General features: G+C 34.6%; 1 protein-coding gene across 8 annotated transcripts in view; it reads right to left on the bottom strand.

Annotated features, from left to right (window-relative positions):
- VPS13A (vacuolar protein sorting 13 homolog A) overlaps nucleotides 1-22,106 on the bottom strand; it is a 111,546-nt gene that overhangs the window by 7,763 nt on the left and 81,677 nt on the right. For 6 of the 8 annotated variants that reach the window (XM_074932442.1, XM_074932441.1, XM_074932440.1 and 3 more), the window contains 12 exons: nucleotides 21,978-22,047; nucleotides 21,475-21,580; nucleotides 17,729-17,842; nucleotides 15,730-15,875; nucleotides 15,533-15,614; nucleotides 14,411-14,524; nucleotides 13,850-13,925; nucleotides 13,585-13,748; nucleotides 13,205-13,250; nucleotides 12,232-12,355; nucleotides 11,072-11,186; nucleotides 426-511 (listed from right to left, as the gene is read on the bottom strand). In XM_074932442.1, the coding sequence (XP_074788543.1) occupies nucleotides 426-511; nucleotides 11,072-11,186; nucleotides 12,232-12,355; nucleotides 13,205-13,250; nucleotides 13,585-13,748; nucleotides 13,850-13,925; nucleotides 14,411-14,524; nucleotides 15,533-15,614; nucleotides 15,730-15,875; nucleotides 17,729-17,842; nucleotides 21,475-21,580; nucleotides 21,978-22,047 (1,243 nt within the window). Of the gene's footprint in view, nucleotides 1-425; nucleotides 512-8,295; nucleotides 8,853-11,071; nucleotides 11,187-12,231; nucleotides 12,356-13,204; nucleotides 13,251-13,584; nucleotides 13,749-13,849; nucleotides 13,926-14,410; nucleotides 14,525-15,532; nucleotides 15,615-15,729; nucleotides 15,876-17,728; nucleotides 17,843-21,474; nucleotides 21,581-21,977; nucleotides 22,048-22,106 lie in introns of those variants that run through there. The other 2 variants (XM_074932444.1, XM_074932443.1) reach the window with 1 other exon arrangement.

Genomic DNA, 22,106 nt, shown 5'->3' on the forward strand with positions numbered 1-22,106 from the left:
CAAAAGGTTGTACAGGCTTTTTATTTGAGAAGGATGCCTGATACTCCACTGCTAGACACCGACTCTGTTTCTGTATTACCCTTTTTTCCTTCAATATGCTAATTTATAAGTGAATCCCACAGTTCCACTGACTTCAGCTGAACCAGATTAATAACAAATCTTTCTCAGCTAAAGAAATCATAAAACCAACATTCATTTACTCTCCTTAAATAGAGAAATTATTATGACATTCAAAAAAACACACTCTTGTGCTGAACAATGCTGTTGTTGAACAAGATTATTAACGGCACACTAAGCACACCTTCCCCATTATTTTCTCTACATAATGACAGACATGTCAAAGCGAAGTTAATGATCAACAATTAAGGCATGAACATTTTGATGACAGTGTTAAGTGCTTATTATTCAGAGTCAGAACTGTTTACCTTTTCGTTACCATTAACAGATCTGTACTGTTGACCATAGCATGTGCAATATATCTGAGTTTTGCAAATCTTCCGTTTTCAATTTTCTAGAAGAGATAAAAGTTTTATGGCTTTGAATACGTTAGTATAAATTCACATACTAATTTTGTGCTTAAAATGTATTAACCTCCAAAAGTATAAATGACAACAAAGCATATAGCACATACTTTTAAATAAAAGTCTACTTTGTAAAGTCATTTGTAATTTTGTCATAATTTGTAAATTATGACCTACAGATCTATGACAGCTAATGTTCATAATTACATAGAATTATTCAGTTGTTTTATGCAGCTATGGAAATAAAAATCAATCCTAACCAAAACTAGCATATAAGAATATAATTTCTCAAAACATTTCAGGACTCACTTTTCTACATATTTTTAGTACACACTGAACTGCTGACTAATACAGTTCTAAGACAACAAAAGAAATAAGGATTCATTTCCTAATTTATGTCATAATTTCCAAAACACTGAAGTAATTAACTATGGGAAACAAATCTATACTTAATTATATACAAGAATCCACTATCATGTAAACAGCGGGAGTTAATAATGCACTTGAGCTAATGCTTAACATTTTTCTATATTCGTTTCCCCCTGAATTTACTTAATCTTTTCCTACAATTTGCATGAAAATTGTAGCAGAATATTCTTTACTGGGCAGTAAATTTTAAATACTGAGGACAGCAGATTAAATAATTTTTAAAACAGATGCTCTGTAGCTTTAACATGACAGGAATAATTGGATTTCTGACTTTTTGAGCAATGAGTGATTAAATTAGTAATCAAAAAGATTGTCGCATTTTAGCTGGGAATATGACTGCTTGCATATTTCCCATCTGTTACAAATTGGAAGTAAAATTGATCAGTATAAAACAGTATGATTCAATAAACCCTTAACTACAAACATATTGCTTCAGTTATGTATGCCAATATTTTAAAACATGTAGATTAGTTCTCAATGCAGTTAAAATAACACAACCATTTAATGAGTATTCATCACCACTGTAAAGTAATAAAGATATTTATTTAGGCATACCCTACAAGTTCAAATTTGGCTGCATGGATAACTCCACCTGCCCAAACAGATTTTTTTTTAATGATGTCTTCTCTCAAAGGTGCTGATTCTTTAGTGACTAAAATACAAGAACATTTAAACAACAGGTTCCCAAAAGACCTTTTCAGAAAGCACTTCAAAAGCTTGGATTTCTCTCTCCCCAACTCTGCTGGGCTATAAAATCACAGCTGTTGTTCATGTGCATACTTGCATAAGAAATGAGGAACTAAGGGCTTGCAAAACAGATTATTATTATTTTATTTTTTGAAACTCCTTATCCAAGCTTTGTCTAGGAGTTGCCATGTCTCCAATTTGAGTATCTCCCTGTCTCTCATATCTAGCTCCAAGCTCCTAGTTCATAACTAAGTAACAAAAAAATCCTCTCTTGAGATAGCCTCTACAATATTCCAGCACACAAGATGTTGGATGGTTAGAAGACATAGACAGGTGTATGGACAAACAGCACAGATAGCAGACTACTGGTCTAGTTCTATGTCCTGATGGATTTTCAGTGTTAGTGGCCTATTAAGACAGACAGGGAAAGGCAGGAGAAAATTGACAGAAACTTACAGAAGTAATGCACAGAAAGAGCAAGGGTGGTTCAGTAGCGGTAATGAATACACATTGTTGTATTTGATCTGTAAGACTCTGTGACAATGCCAGCAATTTCTCTTACTGACCAAATACATTATAAATATTGCAAAGCGTGACCAATATCTCTGTTCTATTAAAAGCAATTATAGAGGAGAAGCATTTAGCAATTTAGCCTCATTAGGACAGAAAAGATCTCTAGTTTTTCTCCCACATCAAAGAAGATAATCTTCTTATGGTTTGCATAGCACTTAGGTAAGGCTGTCAATCCAAACACTAATCCCCCTTAAGTGGAATTTAAAGAGAGCTGGTTACCTCTTCCCATCTTTTCATTAGCTTGCTAGTCAATTTTCAACAAGTCGTATCACTCCACTGTAAATTACTCAGTTTACTGGTAACGAATTGAGAATTACAGAAATTATTACAGAAGTACAGTACTTAACTATCACGCAGGTTGGAATCCTAAACAAAAGCTATTTAAATGTCCACCAAATTTCACAAAAAGTATTTCATTCTACTAAGGTTCACAAACAAGTGATTTGCTCAGCACAAAAATGTCACTATCATGTGGCATGCACTGAGCTAACTACTCCTCCTTGTTAGCTATGAGTCAAAGATAATAAACTCAAGTTATCTGTCATCTGTAGTTTTTTAGACAACAGACATTAATTGGGAAATAAAGCACAGGAAAATGCTGCACAGTTCATTTGCAAAATTAATACTTGTATCAGTGCCAGTGCTGAGCAGTATCTACTTCTAAATTTTCTGCCTTTAGATTTTTCTACCCTTCATTTACAATTTTTTTACCCTTTTAGCATTGGACTCCACCTATTCATTAGGAAATATAGAGGGATAAACCAACTTACTGCTGATAATTCTTGCAGCAGGATCACTACTGCACTCTGCTATCAAGTGCCTGATACAACTCAAACAAGAAGATATATAAATGATCCTTCAATACAGATAGATGCATAAATAAGTTTATTAAATTTTGCAGTATTTAGCTATTAATTGTTTGAAGAAAGCAACTTGGACCACTGTTTGGTGATGCAAAAGTATGAAAATTAACACTGATCAATCATTGTTTGTTCAGTATTAGTTTTTTCGCTGTAAGAAAACAAATACTAGTCTTTAAAACACAACTTCTGCATTTCAAATTTAAAAAAGGTTTAATAAACTGATTACTTCAGTGTATGCTATGGTTCACTGACTAGACATGGAAATTGAATTTATCTATTGAAAAAAGACACTACAGCAGCTGTTATATGTGAAGTAATTCAAGCGCAAATGCCCTCCTTTGCAAAGTATTCCTACTTGCGGCAAAAATGCTTAGATGTCACTGTAATAATCTAACAGCAGATGTGATCATCTGTTCAGAGATGGATATGCCAGTAAGATCAGTGTCTTAAAGGTGGCATGTCTGCATTTGGAAAGGTTCCTAATCACATCACATGCTCCTAATTGATTGAGAAGCAAGTACAGAAGCCTTTGACAAAGTAAGAAATTAAACAAAGCAGACTAAGTAGTGGAGACAAAATTTTAAATCTATGATACTTATGGTTATATTTCTAAAAAATACTAGTAGTATGTGTGATACAAAAGTCAGAATGATTGATATACTTCTTGAACTAATCTCAAATGACACATAAAAGAAAATATGGTAAAGACCACTTAAAAACTGGTTATAAATCTGCTGCTCTTCTCTGTTGATGCTCAGATTAACAGTAAGTTTTCAAATGGATTTTAGATTGCCATTGTATTACAAACTGATTACTGTCCAAATGTGCAAGTTCTGAAGTCAGTTCACTGTTGTTGCTAGAAACTCCAATACTGAATGTACCTTTCAGCAAAAATTATAAAGTGGCTTCTTCAAAAGCTGTAGAATTGCTACTTTCAGCAGGCTAACTTGATATAATTGCATATCACATCTTCCCCACATAAACATTTAATAATTCTAAGCAGCACCTAAGCTAGGATGTGTGTGAGCAAAGGGGAAAAGCTGTTATATAAGGAAAAAAATAACATGCTAAACATTCTTTTTTCTGCTATGCAAAATTATCTCCTTATTCTTTATTAATAAAAATAACCAAAATCCAAAGCTTTTGTCCATGATGTGTTAGTGCTTGAATTTAAGATTCCACTCAGCCATGCTGAACAGCAACTCTGAAGTCAACATGGTTTTGTTCAAATAACAGAAATTTGTGGTCAAGGTTAACGCTTCAATCTAAGGCCACAGTATACATTACAATAAAAATTAGGACAGCAGCTTTCTTTCAGAACACAAAGTTTCTAATTTACAACAGAAATATAATTTGCCTATGCTTACTGGCAGAATTATCTTGGTCAATTTTTGATCTGAATACCAAGAGAATTCATTTGATGAGCTGAAGGAAAAACCCATACTGATCTACACTTCCATAATGACCATAACATCGAGATGTTCTTTGTGTTTCCTGCCAATATAACTGAAGTAGAATCTGAAGTAATTATGGTATCAGGAGGGCAATGGAAAAATATTTCAATTTTATTTTCTGTATTCTCTGTCAGTAAATAAGCTGGTGTATGTGTTGCCTAGGATACTTCTAGTTTTTACTTGCTTTTCCATCACATATAAACATTTATGCTTCAGTCACAAACAATCTAAAATGAAACTGTCACACAAGTTTCCATGTTCTTCTGAAACAATTTGTGTTAGCTAGTCTCAGCTAGCTTCCCATAAATATACAAAAGTCTTCTATTTGACGGTCAATGGCTATGTAATAATATCCAAATGTTGCACATGTAAGTGCTAGGGATCCTGTTCTTTCCTTTAACCTAGACACAACAGATTTTCCAACAGAGGATGGATAATGACAGCTGTGATTCAATTAATGGAGCAGCAAACTAGATAGTACGCGTGGATGCCTATTAAGAGTCAGGACAATTCTGAATAAAAACGAAGTAACTTTGAACTTTGGAAATAATTTCTCCCTATAGTTTATGAAGCAAAACCTCAGTTCTAGAGTACTTCATGTTATTAATGTTTATGTTTTGATTTGAACCCAAGCCCAAGAAGGGTGAGGGAGGAAGAGAAAGGACTATGACACACTTTTCCCACTCCTCAGATGTTCTTCCTGGCAGACTAAAATTTGAATGCTCAGAAGCAAGAGTCTCTTAAACCTTTCCAACATTCTGACACCTAATCTCAAGCTTATGTCATGACCAAAAAAAGATTACTGAACTGAAAACTGAACACCTCCAAAACAATAGGGCACAGTATTGAAGGACAGCTTTGAAGGATGGCCTTCTCTACAAGTTTACATGCACTGCAGCATAGTCGGGCAGAAACCTTACACAACACTGTAAAAGAGCCCTCACAAACTAATACACTATAAAGGTAAATTAAAAATTTAAAAAAGGGTTTGAAATTATTTTGGTTTTAGGTAGGCACAGACTTGTGAAACAGAGAACTCTACTGATTTCATGATGCAAGTGTCAATTACATGTTCATAAGCATGAACAGCCTATCCTTCAGCTTTATTTCCTGGCAGGGAAAAGATCAGTGATTTCTGGCAGGTCTATAGCTTCTCTGAATGACTAATAACAACAAAGGTATGAACAGTCTATTAAATGATCCCAGAAACTGTCTACAGTATCTCTCTGCACCAACTTAAGTCTACAGGGCCTCTTGAGAAAACAAGAAGACCAAAGAACCCCGATCAAAAGTGATGCACTGGATAAAAATCAAAGATAAAAAGCACAGCCAATTCTTCACCTCAACAAGGAGGAAGCATATAAATTCAAGTTAGTATTACATGAGTCACTAAAAGAGTAAAACTAAACACTAGAGAAAAGCTGAATCATCAACTTGTTCTGTAGCTGACAGCAGAATACTTGGCAACCTGAGTGGAAAGCATGGCACTTAGTCTTGGAAGTTTTCTGCAACAGTACTGGACTTCAAATCCAATTCACCAGTGAAACAATGAGGAAAAAATTGTGCAGCCAAAAATTAAACTAAAGGGGGGGGGGGGGGGGGGGAAGCAGCAGGGGTGCATTTGAAAAGATGGTCTATATTTTTTGGTATGTTAAATCCCTAAAGAAAATAATCTCTATTTTTGCTGCCTTAAAGAGCATCGGTTTCAGCTAGTTAACTATGATACTTTTCACAGGTTTTGGTTCCACGACTTAGAAAGAAATTAAATCTAAATATCCCAGGTGATATAACTGTTTGCTATCCTAAATGCAAATTATTTCTTCTCCCAATGGATACTCAGAGGAAGCTTAGACTTAAGATAGAAACAAAATACTTGTAGAAAATTATTACATTTTTTATTAACATAAAAATTTCAAAAATAGAACTATACTCCATGAAAGAGACAAAATACTTTAAGGTACATAATCATACTTGCCAACATTACAGGCAAATTTTTTTACTGTTGTTTGTTTGGTTTGGTTGCTTTAAGTTAGCATTCTTTCAATCTACTGACTATAGAACTCTTTTTAGTTATATTGCAGTGGAACTTGAATGAGTGATACCTGACTCAGAAGTACTACCATTCATGCTAAATTTACTTCTACATTCTGTAATTATTTGTAGAATTATAAGTTTAAAAAACTTCAAAAGTTTGGTCAATTTGGTAAAATTATGTATTCTTTCTAAAAATCAAATTCTTGTTTTTGCAGTGATGATTCTTCAGTCAAATAATACTTACATTTCTTTCAAAAGCTGCTTTAGAATGAGGAAAAAACATGTTTTGCTATAAAATTGACATGCATTGTAGACAGGTCATTACAGAAGAAAAACAAAATTTTACAAGATAAAAAAAGACATTGCACAAAAAAGCCAAAAAGGAAAAAGAAAATGTCAGGTAACATATTCAAAGTTCCCAAAACCTATTAAAGTTGATAAAATGCAGCAGTAACCTTTCCATAAAGGTGTACCTAACAATTTCCTCAACTTTCAGGCACGACGTGTCTTTTTTCAGGATCGAACATCACAATAATTTCCTACATTCTTCAAAGGAATAGCTATGATCCATCTGTATCAGAAATATTCAAAATACTTCCTACAATGTTTCAGGCATTAATACACTGCAATACAGTCTTTCATCTACTTCTGCAAGACTTGACAGTATTACAAACTAAGTAGCAACACATGTTCTGTAGCAGTCTTAAAGCATCAGTAGTTTCAGCTAAGACAAACTCTCAAGTTGATTTTGTCCCCTCTTTTATCTAGACAACTACAGGCTTATATTCCTTGGATCATTGCCCAAGCAATCAGACTATACAGCAGCTTTTGATGGCATAGAGCCAGAATAAGTGGTTTTATGGATTTTAATGTTTTTTCCCTCAGAATTCTGATAACTGGAAGACAATGAAAAACATGGCATCACCATTGGTAAATATGCAAACATTTCACAAGGTCTTATTGCTTTACAGCAATTCAAATTCCTCAGATGTTGGCAGAAGAATTAATTTTTACTACAGTACTTATTGATACACAAATATCTATTGCAAAACATCTTTAAAATGCAACACAAAAATCTAAATTTAGCAATGAGCCACAAAAAAAAAAGATAAAACTGTGCCAAGTGTTCTAGTGAATGCAGAATAAAACAATTTTTAAACAAACAACTCCAGAAACAAGTAACTTGTAAATCTGTATTGTAGTATTTACAAGACAGAGTTAGAGTGGTTCAGTGTTATGTGTTTTCCCCCATGTCTAGGTAAATAAAAAATATATTTTTTTTTATGTTACATATGTTTTACTACACAGAGCCTTGTAAAAATATGTTCTCCAGCTGCCTGATTTTACATAGGGTTTAGTTCTGGGGTGAATTTTTTAGGGGTTTTTATTGCTATGAAAACAAAAATATTTATTTCAAAACCAAGTACTTTATGGTCACAATGAAAAATAACTAAATAAGATGTTATTTCACACCTCTAAGGATTCCAAAGGATACATAAATATTTAAAAATTACAGTAAAACAAATGATAAATGAAAAATTAAAGCTTGATGTTAAATGTTCCTTTCAAAATATAGGTATTTTATCTTTTAAATATTTTTACAGGCCATTTAGTTTTTACATAATCTAGTTCCAGGAAACATGAGAAACAATGTTGGAACAGAATAGATGAATCCATTTTAGATATACTTTATAGACATGTTTATTGTTAAAAAGAAAAGCAGACAAAATACTTTTGAAATACGAAATAAATAAAACAGTCAAACAGCATTTTAACACCAATAATGACTGTACAACTCAGTAAATTTATACTAAACACATTTAAAAGCATTCCATCTGGCAAATTACAAATAAAACCTGTCAAACACTTTATATAAATGCAAAAACATTAAATACACTTGATAGAAACATATCTGGAAATAAACTCTTAAGTCACGGTATTACTATTTATTTCTTCATATTATTCAATAGTGTTTTCACCTAACGTCCAGTTTTATCTATAAGACTATTTTTATTACATTCTTTGCTCCTTTGCCTAGCACTCATCATCATACAGTTTATTTCCCCACATTTTTTCTGCACAGCTTTAAAAATAAGAATTTAATATCAGACAACCCCAATTTCTCAGTGGGAATTACAGCAGCAACATTTAATACTTAAAAGTAAAAAAAAAAAAAGTGACAAAGGCCATGTATATCTGTTACAGTCCATATTATCCTAACTGTCATCATCATCATCATCATCATCACTACTACTGTGAGTCTTAGTCCATTCCCTGTAGGCCTGTCTTTTCTGAAAGCATGGTAAGGGAAGAAGAAAGCAGAAGTATTAGTTTGGAAATACTAGTTTGTCTGGCAAATTTGTTAATTAAAGAAAAATAAAACCCCATAAAACAAAGAAATTCTGAAGTTAAACCCTAGTTTTGGACACAGTATGAGCACTCAAAATCACTTATGTCCTATTTCCTTTAATCAGCATAGACAATCTCTAAATCACTAAAAGAAGTTTCATTCCAACCAATCCATTGCTCCATTGAAAATGCTACAATACAGTGACAACACTGGGGGCAGTCACCAGACCTGTCTGCACTGAAATAATACAAAAGGGGATAATAACTTTTTTTCCCCATAAGAAAATACCATTTTATGCAAACTGTTTCAGCTTGGGCACATGTAGTACACTGAGTCTCATGCAAAACAGAGAAATGTAGCTAGACCCAGAAACATTAAGAATCAAAAACATTAGTACACTTGGGGCTAAAATAAAAGACAAACACACGATATCAGAAATTAATGCCTGAAAAAAAATGTACACAATACATTATTTTCTGATTTGCCTGTCTACCAGAACTACAACCTTGTTTGGAGCTTTCAACACATTTCTTCAAGAGTAGTTCTGCCTTCAGTAGTGAAAACTAAATTAAAATGCAATTTTTCAACATTAGCTACCTTCAAATGGTAGCTGCCATTACAAAATATGACAGGCATTACACAAGACAATGCCTTGATGCTTTTATAAGTTGGATAATGGAAGGTGGTAGTAATGCACTCAACCACAGAACAGAGAAAAATCAAAACTATATATTACACTGCAGAATTTTTTTAAGGTTTCTCAGAAAAAAAAAACCAAAATGCAAACATGTACAAATTTAAGAAGTAAAAGCAATGCAAAGTCACTAGAGAAGTCTGCACATTAGAACTAACTTCTGGCTTGCTAGCATTTGGTTTAGTGGTACAATTTAAAACAGAAAAGGGGATTTTTGGAATTCATTTTTTTAACCAAAAAGAGGAGAAGAATCAGCAATAAGGTTTATGCCGTTCATCAGTTGTAACTTCTAAATATGTTCTAGTTAAGGTAATACTGCTTTACAACACTAGCTTTAAAATGAAGAGCATGGGTTAAAGCTACCTCCTTAGCAGAAAGGCAGAGGCATACGCTTTATTATCAAAGAAATTTTACAGTCTGCTGAACCAGATCACCAGTGAATGGCATGGTGAACATAGCTGAGATGTCCCAAATAGGACAATCCTCTTCTACCAGAAAATAAGAGACACACTAATGAAATGCAGAAGAAACAGAAACAACCAGATTGGAACTCAACATAAAAAAACAGCTGTGGCTATTCTCAAAATAGTCTAAAAGTAATTTCCAATGGCTACTTCAATCTTAACTACTCCTCCAAAAAGGTTATTTCTGTATGACTTCTCCAACATTTCCCTGGCACACCGTGAATCCTTTGATATGTATTTTAAAAACTCTGTTTACATTCATGCAATCACTAATTACTACTTTCTTTCTTATGTTTGAGTATTTCTAACATGCAGTTTTACTTCTAATAGAGAAAATAATAGAAACTTTGTAAGCTGCATAAGAGTTGAAATTATTTCCACTTTGATATGAGTCAAATTTGCTTGAACAACAGGTGAATTATCGAAGAAAAACTGCTGCTCAGAATGTTCTTCATGCAAACAGTACCTCTCTTCAAAACTGTTTACATTCTTTCAAAAGCAGTAGTATGACATAAATATAGCTATTTTAAATATGTTTAAAATGCTGTTTTACATAAAATTGAGATTAAAAAATCCCTGTTTAAAATGTGTATTATAGAATTACTGAAAAAAGTGGTGTGTTTATCATCACTGTTTATCAACAATAAAAACTAAAGACATAAACTTTTTTAATTACACATATAAACCTTTTTCTTCTTCCAAAATGCTCTGTATTTGCACAACCTCTACAGATATACTGGCATAAATTATGGTGTCTTTCTCAAAAACTGTAGCATAGAAACTAAATCACCAACGTGGTCATAAACCTAAGAAATTAAGAAATTAAATTAAATTAAATTAATTAAATTAAATTAAACCTAAGAAATTAAATGAAAGTTACTGACTACTGAGTTACTAGATAAGGGGTGGTAGGGAATTTAAGAAATGGGAAATTCTGTTAAATATTTACTTCAACATATGGTAAATTAAAATGTATGTCAAATCCTCTTTAATTTTCTTCACCTGTAACATTTGACTTCCGGTTCCATCTCTTAACCTGTAAGGTCTAATAACTCCATCCTCACCAAAGAATCGAGGTGGGCGCAGGCTTATCACATCTTCTGATGAATCTGCAACTCTGACAATAAAGCAGCAAATTTAAGGTATGCATCAATATCTCTATACAGATATAATATTTAGCAAAGACTCTAAATTATCTGAAATACAAATTACAATCAAGTACTAGTACAGCAACTGTGTCTATATACGTACTTCTGCACATGAATAGACATTGAGTGGATAGTCTATGAAACAGTAATAGATTTTACTCAGAAATCTATTTCAGAGAATTATTATTAGAAAATTAGATGGAATAGGGCAGCACACACCTGCAGTAATTAATTAGTGTCTAAGTGTTGTACTTCAAAACTGCAAAATTAAAGACATTTGTGCCACACAGAACTTCCGCTCTGGTATTTTTCTTAATTCCTCTGCTAAAGAACTTAAAGTAGAGAACAAAAGAGACTGGCAACCTTATGCCAGCAAAAGTGGCCCAGCTCGCTAAGAAGAACTGGGCCATTAAACAGCTGTATTCAGACAAAGCTACTACATGCCCCCTTAAAACACTTCCTCCTACCTCTTTACACATTACAGTGTGAAATAATCTACAGCAATGGGTTTATTAAAAGTGAGACTATCACAGTATTCAATACACAGTGTTAACACAACATTATTCTCATCTGAACAACCAGAACAGATCCTGGCATGATCTTGTAGTCTTGGAACTCATTACATATAGTAGTAATAATATAAAAAGTAACTTCTCGTGCAGCTGAGAAGTCCTTTTTCCCTGTATATTTGAGGTAATGGGAAAAAAAATCAGCAATTGAAGGAAGTCTGATTGCTGAGGCCTTTAAACTAATTTCTTTGGTAATGCTGGAAATATCAAAAATTTGATGTTGTGTTTTTTAAATGCTATCAACTGTATCTGTTTTAAAGAGCCACCTAGTTATTATATAAGTAACAACATGGATACGATTTTTTTCCTAGCTCATCTGTATTAATGACAAAGTTGAGAGATCCAGAAACATCAATGCAGAAGTGATACACAAGCACAATGTAATACTACTACTACTATTGTCTGTTTCATGCCATATGTCATTGTCCACACTTATTTTACTTACTTTTTAATACCCTGAAATGTGCTGCTTGCCATGTCTATGATTCCTCCAGTAGGCCTAGCTACTGCTCCCACTAAGCCTTTTCCAACACCTTTGAAAAAACCAGCTGCTCCTTCTTTCTGAGCTCCTAAAAGGATTAAATGCAACAAATCATTATAAAACAGTGAGTTCTTCTTACAATCTTAGGCAACTTAATTACCATTTAATTACAAATCTTACTTGATATGCATCTGCATAGTCTCCACACAAAATTCATGTTAACAAGATTTAAACTATAAGTCAGTAGCAATACCAAAACTTGATAAAAAGTTTTATAACTCAGGTTTATAATGTGCGGTTGGTTGACCTTGGCTGGATGCCAGGTGCACACCAAGCCACTCTATCATTTCCCTCTTCAGTAGGATGGTGGGGTGAAGAAAATAAGATGGAAAAAAACCCTTGTGGGTCAAGATAAAGGCAGTTTAATAAAACAAAAGCAAAGACCCCGTGGGGAAGCAAAGGAAAACATAAGATTTATTCTCTACCTCCTACCAGCAGGTGATTTCCACCCACTTCCAGGGAAGTAGGGCTTCAGCAGACATAGCAGTTGCTCTAGAAGACAAACATTCTAATAATGAACACTCCTATTCCCCCTTCTCTTAGCTTTTATTGCTGAGCAGACATCGTATGGTACTGGATATGCCTTTGGTCAATTTGGGTCATCTGTCCTGGCTATGTCCTTTCCCAAGATCTTGCCCATCTCCAGGGGGAATGTTGGAGAGACAGCCTTGATGCTGTGCAAGCACTGACCAGCAGCAGCCAAAACACTGGTGTGTTAGCAACACCCTTCTAGGTAACAATACAAAGCACAGTACTGTGAGGGCTGCTGTGGGGAAAATTAACTCTATCTCAGAGAGACCCAATACATAATGTATCATCAAGTATCAAAAATTTACCATCATATGAACAGTGAATGCATCAGAAGACCTAAACTTACCTCTTATTGGTTTTGTAACAATTCCTGTTATGCCACTGACAAAACCCTATCGAAAGAAACAAAAGAGACATTATAAATATGCTTTCAGGTTATATTTTTCATTTTTTACTTTTTACATTTTTACATTATTCATTGGTGAATAGCCTCCAAGTACATGTCTTTGAGTATTCTAAAATTCACTACAAGTTAACAGAATTAGAGGCACCTGCTTCACAGTTCCCACCTTCTCTACTACCCTTGTATGTTTTTCTTTAAAACTGTCACTCAATTGTGGCCATACATTTGAAAAAACAGAATTAACAAAGAATAACACACTCTGTATTTGCTACTCTTGCCTGCATAGAATTCATTAATCTTTTTATAATTTTTTTCCTTCTTACGGAAACTAATCCTTTTCCACCACGAGTGATACCCTCTCTAAGACCAGTGGGCTGTTTATTCATGGCTTCTCTCCTTTTCTGCTGGTAATCCTCATCCATAGTTATTGCAGCTACCCCTTTTGCCATAGCACCAGTGATTCTCGATGCAGCACCAGCTAATCCACCTATCAGAAAATAAAGCAAAGTAAAATGACAGTGCAATTTAAAAATACTTGCCTATATTGCTCACTATTAATTATACTACCATGATAACACTGAAACTTACCAACAGCTCCTCCTACTAGTGCTTTAAGTCCTAGTGCCATTCCTTCTATAAATTCTTCAGGACCCTGGATGGCTCCCTAAGAAAAAAAAGAATGCATTTATGTTAAGCTTCAAATAGTATTAATCACATATTTTTAAATCTTAAGTTTTTGTTGGACTATAGATATAATAAAGAGAAAAAGAGCATGAGACTGAGTGATAAAGTGTGAAAGTGCCCACAAGAGCACCAATGAGAGAAAAAGACTATCTTAGAACATAATTCATTCCTTGAAGTCTGCTTATTTTAAGGCAAATAGGAAAAAAAAAGCAAGGTTTGGGTTTTTTTAAAATAAGATCCATAAGGAACAGTCTTTTGTGAATTAAGTTAAATGGAGTACTCTCTCCTTTTTATCTCACTTGAGTTTTCCAGCAACTTTTCCTGGCACTGTCACTTTCACTTTAAGTTTTCAATTCTAAATCTAAATTTAAAACAAATAAAGGTACTAACATATCCAAATTTTCAATATAATTCATGTCTAACTACTTGTGTTACATTTTGTAAAAAGGCAGCAGACATTTTTACCTGGTAAGGTTCATAGAAGAATGCCTCTACTCCTTCAGACAAGCCTCTTATGAATCCAAATGGATTACCCAAGACATCAAGGCCGAGAATAAGAACATACATCTGTTTAATAGCCTAATATAAAAATAGTTATTAGTAAAAGTATTTCAGAAATTACTCTAACACAAAGGCAAAGAGTGTATATCCAGATTTAAAAAAAAGTGGAAGTAACATGAGTTTAATATAAAAAAAACTCAGAATTATTTGGAAAAGTAGAAGTAGTTAAATTAAAAAGGATCTTACAGTAATTAAGTCATATTAAGTCAGACAAATAAATGTTATTACTTGCAAGCGTTTCATGACTGGCATTAATGTTCTTGAGATTTTACAAAGCAAGCATATTACTAAGATTTCTCTTATACTGTAGGACAAGATTTGGTCTCTTTGCATACACTGAAAAAAATTTGTTGACTTTCACTGCAAAATGTTTTAACTCCATCTGTAAAGTGTAACTCAGTTTTAAAAAAAGGTTGAGCATATCCTAGGAAATTTCAAATTTTCCCTTTGGGAAAAGAAAGGGTCAGAGAACAGAAAACTGGTTTCCCAGTTAAAACCCTCAATAGGTTTTTTTTTCCCTTTAAATATGGATAGAGCACAGAATTAGTATGTCCAGAGAACCCCTTATTCTAAAGGATGGATGGATGGATAGAAGAGGACTAATTCTTTTATGCAAAAGTGTGTCTGCTGGATTCTCTCTACTGGATGACAGGACCTGAGCAGTACACAAAGGCCAAAAAGGGATCAGAATTCATATACTACTCACATCCAAGAAAAAACAATATTTTGATGCCAATTCTGCTCTAACAGAGCTATATTGTGTTTGCTTCCACTATCCATTCTAGCAAGTTTTTCATGTTTTGTTATCCATATCACTATTCCTCTCATCATAATTCAGAAACAGTACTTGCACACACAAAAAAAGGCAACAGAATCCAGCTAATGAGTCATTATTTTGTGTTTATGTATTTAATCTTCATACAAACATACAGGGCTGAAAGTAATTTTGTTTATTTTCACAGAACCAAAGCACACAGTAGTGCTTTCAAAATATACACTTAGATATTGAAATTTACTTATTCTAACCTGTTTTGAATAATGCCTTACAACTGCTGACTGGAGCTGTTGTGTAGTACAGAAGTGATAGCTGAGTTCAAAGAATGCCAGTCTAAAAAAAAAGAGAAGACAAGAAGTCCTTATTATGCAGAACAACATAGAATCTAATATATGTAATACTGGTTTAATTTTCATAAGTAATCTTTACAATCATATTTTTAACCTACTTAAAGACAACATCTTGTACATCTGTGAGGGTGGCCCCTATACTCTTCAGCAGGAGATTCAAGGACTGAAGTGGTATCAATTCATTCTTTCTTTCTTCTTTGTTACTATCTTCTCCACCCGTACTGAGTGAAAAGCTTAAGTGTAACTGAAGGATAAAAATGACATTGGGAAATAATATGGTTGATTATTAGAAGTATTATATTTCTATCTTCATAATCTTTTAGACTATTTAAAAATTGAGATAAGACCTTTCTAGTCTTGACCGAAATCAGACTGACTTCATAACAGAGAATATAAATACACCATGTAGGGCAATAAAACCATTAACATTTAAACTCAGACTGAGTAACTGGAACTACCTTTAAGAGTACAAGAACTTGAAACTGCTTACTCATGTTTTCAGATAGGGTCTCCAGAATCTTTTAGCTTTAATTTAGGTTAGTAGGTTGTTTCCAAAATATTTTGTTTCGATAACTAATACCCAAAGTCAAAGCAGACTGAAAACAATAACATAGCATACTATCCAAGCAACAGTGAGAAACAAAAGCCTGAAAGCAAGTAATTATTAACACAAGTTTTACAGGTGCTAAATAAACACTGGAATACTTAGCCAAGAAAAATTCCCCCTGTGCAGGCCTGAATTAACCAAACCATGTTTCACAGAAATTAAGGTGACAGTCTCAAAACAGAAAAACATTCAGGAAAAATGTTCAAAGGGCTCTATAGTGCATAAGTGTATTGAGCAGTTTTCAAAATCAGATGAAAAGAAGTTATGCTTGTTTCTGATTCTCTGAAGACAAGACCATGTGCCATTCATTAATTTGTGGTATAACAGAGCCTAACTATAGCTCATTTCAAAGATACAGAGTTCATCTTGTATAATCACTGTCAGCTAATTCACAGCTCTATAATGATTTCATAACTGTTAAAGCTTCTACTAGAATCTGAAGCCCCTTTATTCCATCCTCTCTCCTCCATGTAATTTATCTTGCCATATATGATGGAATACATTAAAAAGTAAGTTTTCATTTACTTTGATAACAAAGTGAACACTTTGTTATTTTAACATGTAAAAGGCATTTTATTTTTGTCAAATCCTGAGTAATTTTTTTAATAAAACAAATGGAAACATACCTATGAATATCTAAATGAGGATAAACTGAAACAGCTACTAAATTTACTTGAAATGAGTTAGGTTAAGCTGTTTACATATTAAGCTAGACAAGCATTTGCTGGAATTACCTGTTCTAATACCAGACTGTTTCTAACATCTAACCAGATACTGTAAAGAGGTGAAACTCAAACCATTCTTTGATCTATTCCCATGGGATAGAGGGTAGATTCTCTGATTAAGAACTGTTGTAGAACCTATTAAGTTCTATCACACCTTTAACAATGTCAGCTATGCAATAATACAAAAAAAAAAAAAAAAAAAAAAAGAGACCAGTAAGCTACAAATGCATGAGAGTTACATTTGGGTAAACAGGCTTGCTTCTACGTAAGTATGCACATACTATTGAACAGTTGCACTTGAATGCTCATGGGAATGGTGAAATAGCCAAAAGTAGACTTTACTGGAGTAAAAAAAACAAAACTGCTTTTCCAGCAAGTAATTATAAAGCAGAAAATGCCACTGCACAGTAATGGTGGATGTATATGTTTCTAAAAAATTACTCATTCTCCATTCCACAACACACTATCTGCACACAAACTATAGCATTTTGCAAGGATCTCTTAAATAATAAAAAGAATTACTGTATACAAAGAAAGTCACGGATAGGAATGAAATAATTAACCTTTAACATACATATTTAGTAAGCATTAATGTAAAACCCATATAAGTTAGTGGTTCATAACAAAAAGCATTTTTCTGGGAAATTTTTATTTTATTTTTGATCACCTCTAGGTTTCTTCATTTCCAGTGTCTACTATTCTGAAGGAGAAAAAAATTCTTCAGTTAAGAGAGCAAACACAGGCTGTACTGTGAAAAAAGTATACCTTAATTGGAGAGATATGAAAGTATTCATACAAGCTGATCTGTGATGTATCCATTGATGACACACTCATCAGTTCTTCTTGAAGAGATTCAACATCCTTTTTGAAAAGTTCTAGCTGTGAATGCATTTTCAAAAAAATATACTTTAAAATTTAAGTATATAAAACTACCATGCATTTGTGACTGAGATGCAATACACTGACTAATACTGCTTATACTTTCCTGATCTTTTTTAAAGAGTTGATGTTTTAGAGGACTTTTAATTAGTTTGTTTACTGCCCCTTTTTGCATGAAGAGGAGGAAACATACATATAAAAAGACAATCCAACATACATCTATGCAATAGTCAAAATAAAAAATAAAATTAAAAAAAAATATATTTTAATGAAAGTTCAAATAGCAAATATTTTCAAGTAAAGTTTGGACAGTTTTTACCTGGGCCAAACAAAGGGCATACATAGATACCCTCTTGAACACATAATACAGCACATTAGTCTAATTTTTTGTATTAAAAAACTTAAGACTACTTTCTGTTATATAGAAACTAGACTTTTACACACTCTGAGAAGAGCTCCATCTAGTCCTTTTCTCCTTCAAGAGACAGAACTCCTTTATAACAGTTTTTGAAGAATTACGCAATTTAACAATTCCAAAGTTATAGTCAGAAAAGACTTAATCAGTGAATCTGTAACTGAAAATAATGGGAGAGGTCCTTTCAGAACAATAAGACCAGGTACCACCTTGCTATTTAAACAAGCAAAACAGTCAAGGCACTAAATATTAAGTAGGGATCAAATCCTAAAATTATGCATTGCAATTTCAGTAAAAAATGAAAGTGCAGAAGGCCTCCTCTAATCTCTAGATTCAGTGATTAACCTCACAGTGCTGACCACAAATCATTCATCTTTCCACTGGGAGGGGAAAGACAAAATAAAATACAGCAACGTATTTTTTCCACAACACAACCATGCATTGAAAGTTAAAATAATTCTTCAAACCACTACAATAAGCTACAATTCACAGGTACATCACGTATCAACAAATGTAACAGACAGCATGCCCTAGCACATTGTTAGGAACCACGAGTTTAGACTACGTATTCCTAGAATCATAGAATAGTTTGGGTTTTAAGGCATTAAAGATCATCTAGTTCCAACCCCCCTTGCATAGGCAGGAACACCTTCCACTAAATCAGGTTGCTCAAAGCCTCATCCTACCTCACCTTCCATGATGCATCCACAACTTCTCTGGGCAATCTGTTCCAGTGTTCCACCACCATCACAGGAAAGAATTCCTCCCTTACATCTTACCTAAAATCTACCCTCTTTCAGTTTAAAACCACCACCCCTCATCCTATCACCACACTCCCTGATAAAAGAGTCCCTCCCCATCTTTCCTGTAGGCCCCCTTTAAGTGCTGGAAGGCAGCTATAAGGTCTCCCTGGAGTCTTCTCTTCTCTAGGCTTGAACCACCCGAACCCTCTCGGCTTGTCATCACAGATGAGACTTTCCAGCGCCCTGATCATTTTTGTGGCCCTCCTCTGGACCGCCTTGAGCAGGTCTGTGTCTTTCTTATGCTGGGGCGCCAGAGCTGGACCCAGTACTCCAGGTAGGGTCTCACAAGAGTGGAGCAGAGGGGGAGAGTCACCTCCCTCAACCTGCTGACCACACTTCTCTTGATGCAGACCAGCATACAGTTGGCTTCCTGGGCTGCAAGCACACACTGACAGGTCAACGTGCAGCTTTTAATCCACCAGTAACCCTGAGTCATTCTCCACAGGGCTGCTCTCAATCCACTCATTGCCCAGGCTGTATCTGTGCTTGGGACTGCCCCAACCCATATGCAGGACCTGATGCTTGGCCTTCTTGAACTTCATGAGGTTTTCATTGTCCCACCTCTCAAGCCTGTCAAGGTCCCTCTGGATGACATCCCTTCCCCCAGTGTGTCAATCGCACCACACAGCTTGGTGTCATTAGCAAACTTGCTGAGGGTGCACTCAATCCCACCGTCCATGTGACCAACAAAGATGTTAAACAGCACTGGACCCCTGAGGAATGCCACTTATCACCGGTCTCCATTTGGACAAAGAGCTGTTGACTGCAGCTCTCTGAGTGAAATCACCCAGCCAATTCCTTATCCACTGAGTAGTCCATCAAATCCATGTCTCTCCAATTTAGAGACAAGGATGTTGTGCGGGACAGTGTCAAATGCTTTGCACAAGTCCAGATAGATGACATCAATTGCTCTTCCCTAATCCACCAACTCTATAACCCCTTCATGGAAGGCCACCAAATTCATCAGGCATGATGGCTGTCACCAGTCACCTCCTCGTTTTCAATGTGCCCTGGCACAGTTTACAGGAAAATCTACTTCATGATCTTGCTGGGCACAGAGGTGAGACTGACTAGCTTGTGGTTCTCAGAGTCTTGCTTTTTTGCCTTTTTTAAAATGAGGGTTATGTTTCCCCTTTTCCAGTCAGTGGGAACTTTTCTGAACTGCCATGATTTCTTAAATACGATGGATAGCAGCTTAGCCACTTCATCTGCCAGTTCTCTCAGGACCTACAGATGCATATAATCAGGACTTGTGCACCTTCAGGATCCTAAAATGGTCTCGAACCTGACATCCTCTTACACTGAGCAGTTCTTCATTCTCCCAGTCCCAGCCTTTGTCTTCTGTGACTTGGGCAGTGTGGCTGGCGCACTTGCCAGTGAAGACTGAGGCAAAAAAGTTAGAGAGTACCTCAGCCTTATCCATATCCCAGATAATCAGGCCTTCCATTTCCTTGTGGAGAGGGCCCACCATTTTCCCTAGCCTTCTTTTTATCACTGATGTACCTATAGAAATTTTTCTTGTTGCCCTTGATGTCCCTGGTGAGATTTAATCCTATCAGGGCTTTAGTTTTCCTAACCTGATCCCTCTCAGACAATTTCTTTGTATTCCTCTCAGGCTAACTGTCCTTGCTTCCACTCTGTAGGTTTCCTTTTTGTGTTTGAGCTTGTCCAGGAGCATCTTGTTCATTCATGCAGGCTTCCTGGCATTTTTGCCTGACTACCTCTTTGTTGGGATTCTGAGCACGGAGCAGATACTTCATCTTATTATAATTTATTTTATTTCTACTTATTTCTATTTCTATGTACAAATTCCTCTTATTCTCCCTTCATACTAATTTAATTCCCTCCCACTGCCCCCTACTCTCCACTTAGTATCAACATGTCAACTACGCAATTTTCTAATATTATACTTTTGCATAAAATTACTGAAGACACTTTCACTTTCTAATCAACCTCACTCTCCATGCCTTTTACTTTCTCTTGCCCTCACAGGCACTTAAGTTCCAGAAATTTCCAAGCCAAGATTTTCCTATGTTTTTTTTTTTTTAATTAAAATAAGCTACATTAAAGAAAATAGTATTATTTTCACTTCCTTCCTGTCTTGGGCTCTTAATTAACTGATCCCTCAGGCATTAGTAAAACCAAAGAGTCTAAACAGCATTAGTTTCATTCTTTTCGGAAAGTTTTGAAGCCTTCTTTGCATAGCATGCAAGATGAGGATAAAGTGTTTACTGTTTGCCTCGGGCAACAGTAACTCCTAGAAACCTCACAGCTTCATATTAGTCCCAGATACAGAAATTAACCAGTGTTATGAACAAAGATGACCAAAGTGTTGTTTTGGGTTTTTTTAAATACAAGTTGAATAATTAAAAAAATTAGAATCTATTAATCTTTAAACAAGAAAAGGTTTCTACCTCTTGGTCACTTGGCAAATCAGTCTGTGTAAAGAATTCAACCAGTGCATACAGGAAGCCAAGATCTAATCTGAGATCCATCTCTTGAATCAGGACCTTAAAATACCTACAAATGAAACAAAAAACCAATTATTAAAATCTTTTACAAACATGTGTAACATGTAACACTTAATCTAGGCTATTTAGGCCACTTATGTATGGACTTCAGGTACGGGGGCAAAGAATGCTTCCCACAGTGGTGTAAGATAAACACATTTCCTGTAACCAGAACTATTTTAATTAAGCAGCAGCATTTAATGCTAAATATAGCACTGTTAAATACAGAGGTTTTTCTAAATTAAAAAAAGACTCAAAAACTGCATTAAAAAGACACTTGAAAATCCTTGCTTCTTCCAAGAATGAGTTGGTGTAAAATTATCTTGCATTGTTGCCCCTATAATAATTTTAAAGTTTGATTAAACATAATCCATAGCAAAAGAGATGGAACATGTCAAAATACTTACTTAATATGAGATATTTGCGAATGTCCTGCAGTTCTCATGACAATACTGACATCAGTAAATGGTTTTGGCGCTATAAAGTTGTAAAATAAAAAGAGATCAGCACAGGTTTTTAAATTATATATACACCTT

The sequence above is a fragment of the Athene noctua genome, chromosome Z, assembly GCF_965140245.1.
Source record: "Athene noctua chromosome Z, bAthNoc1.hap1.1, whole genome shotgun sequence".
Classification (NCBI taxonomy): domain Eukaryota; kingdom Metazoa; phylum Chordata; class Aves; order Strigiformes; family Strigidae; genus Athene; species Athene noctua.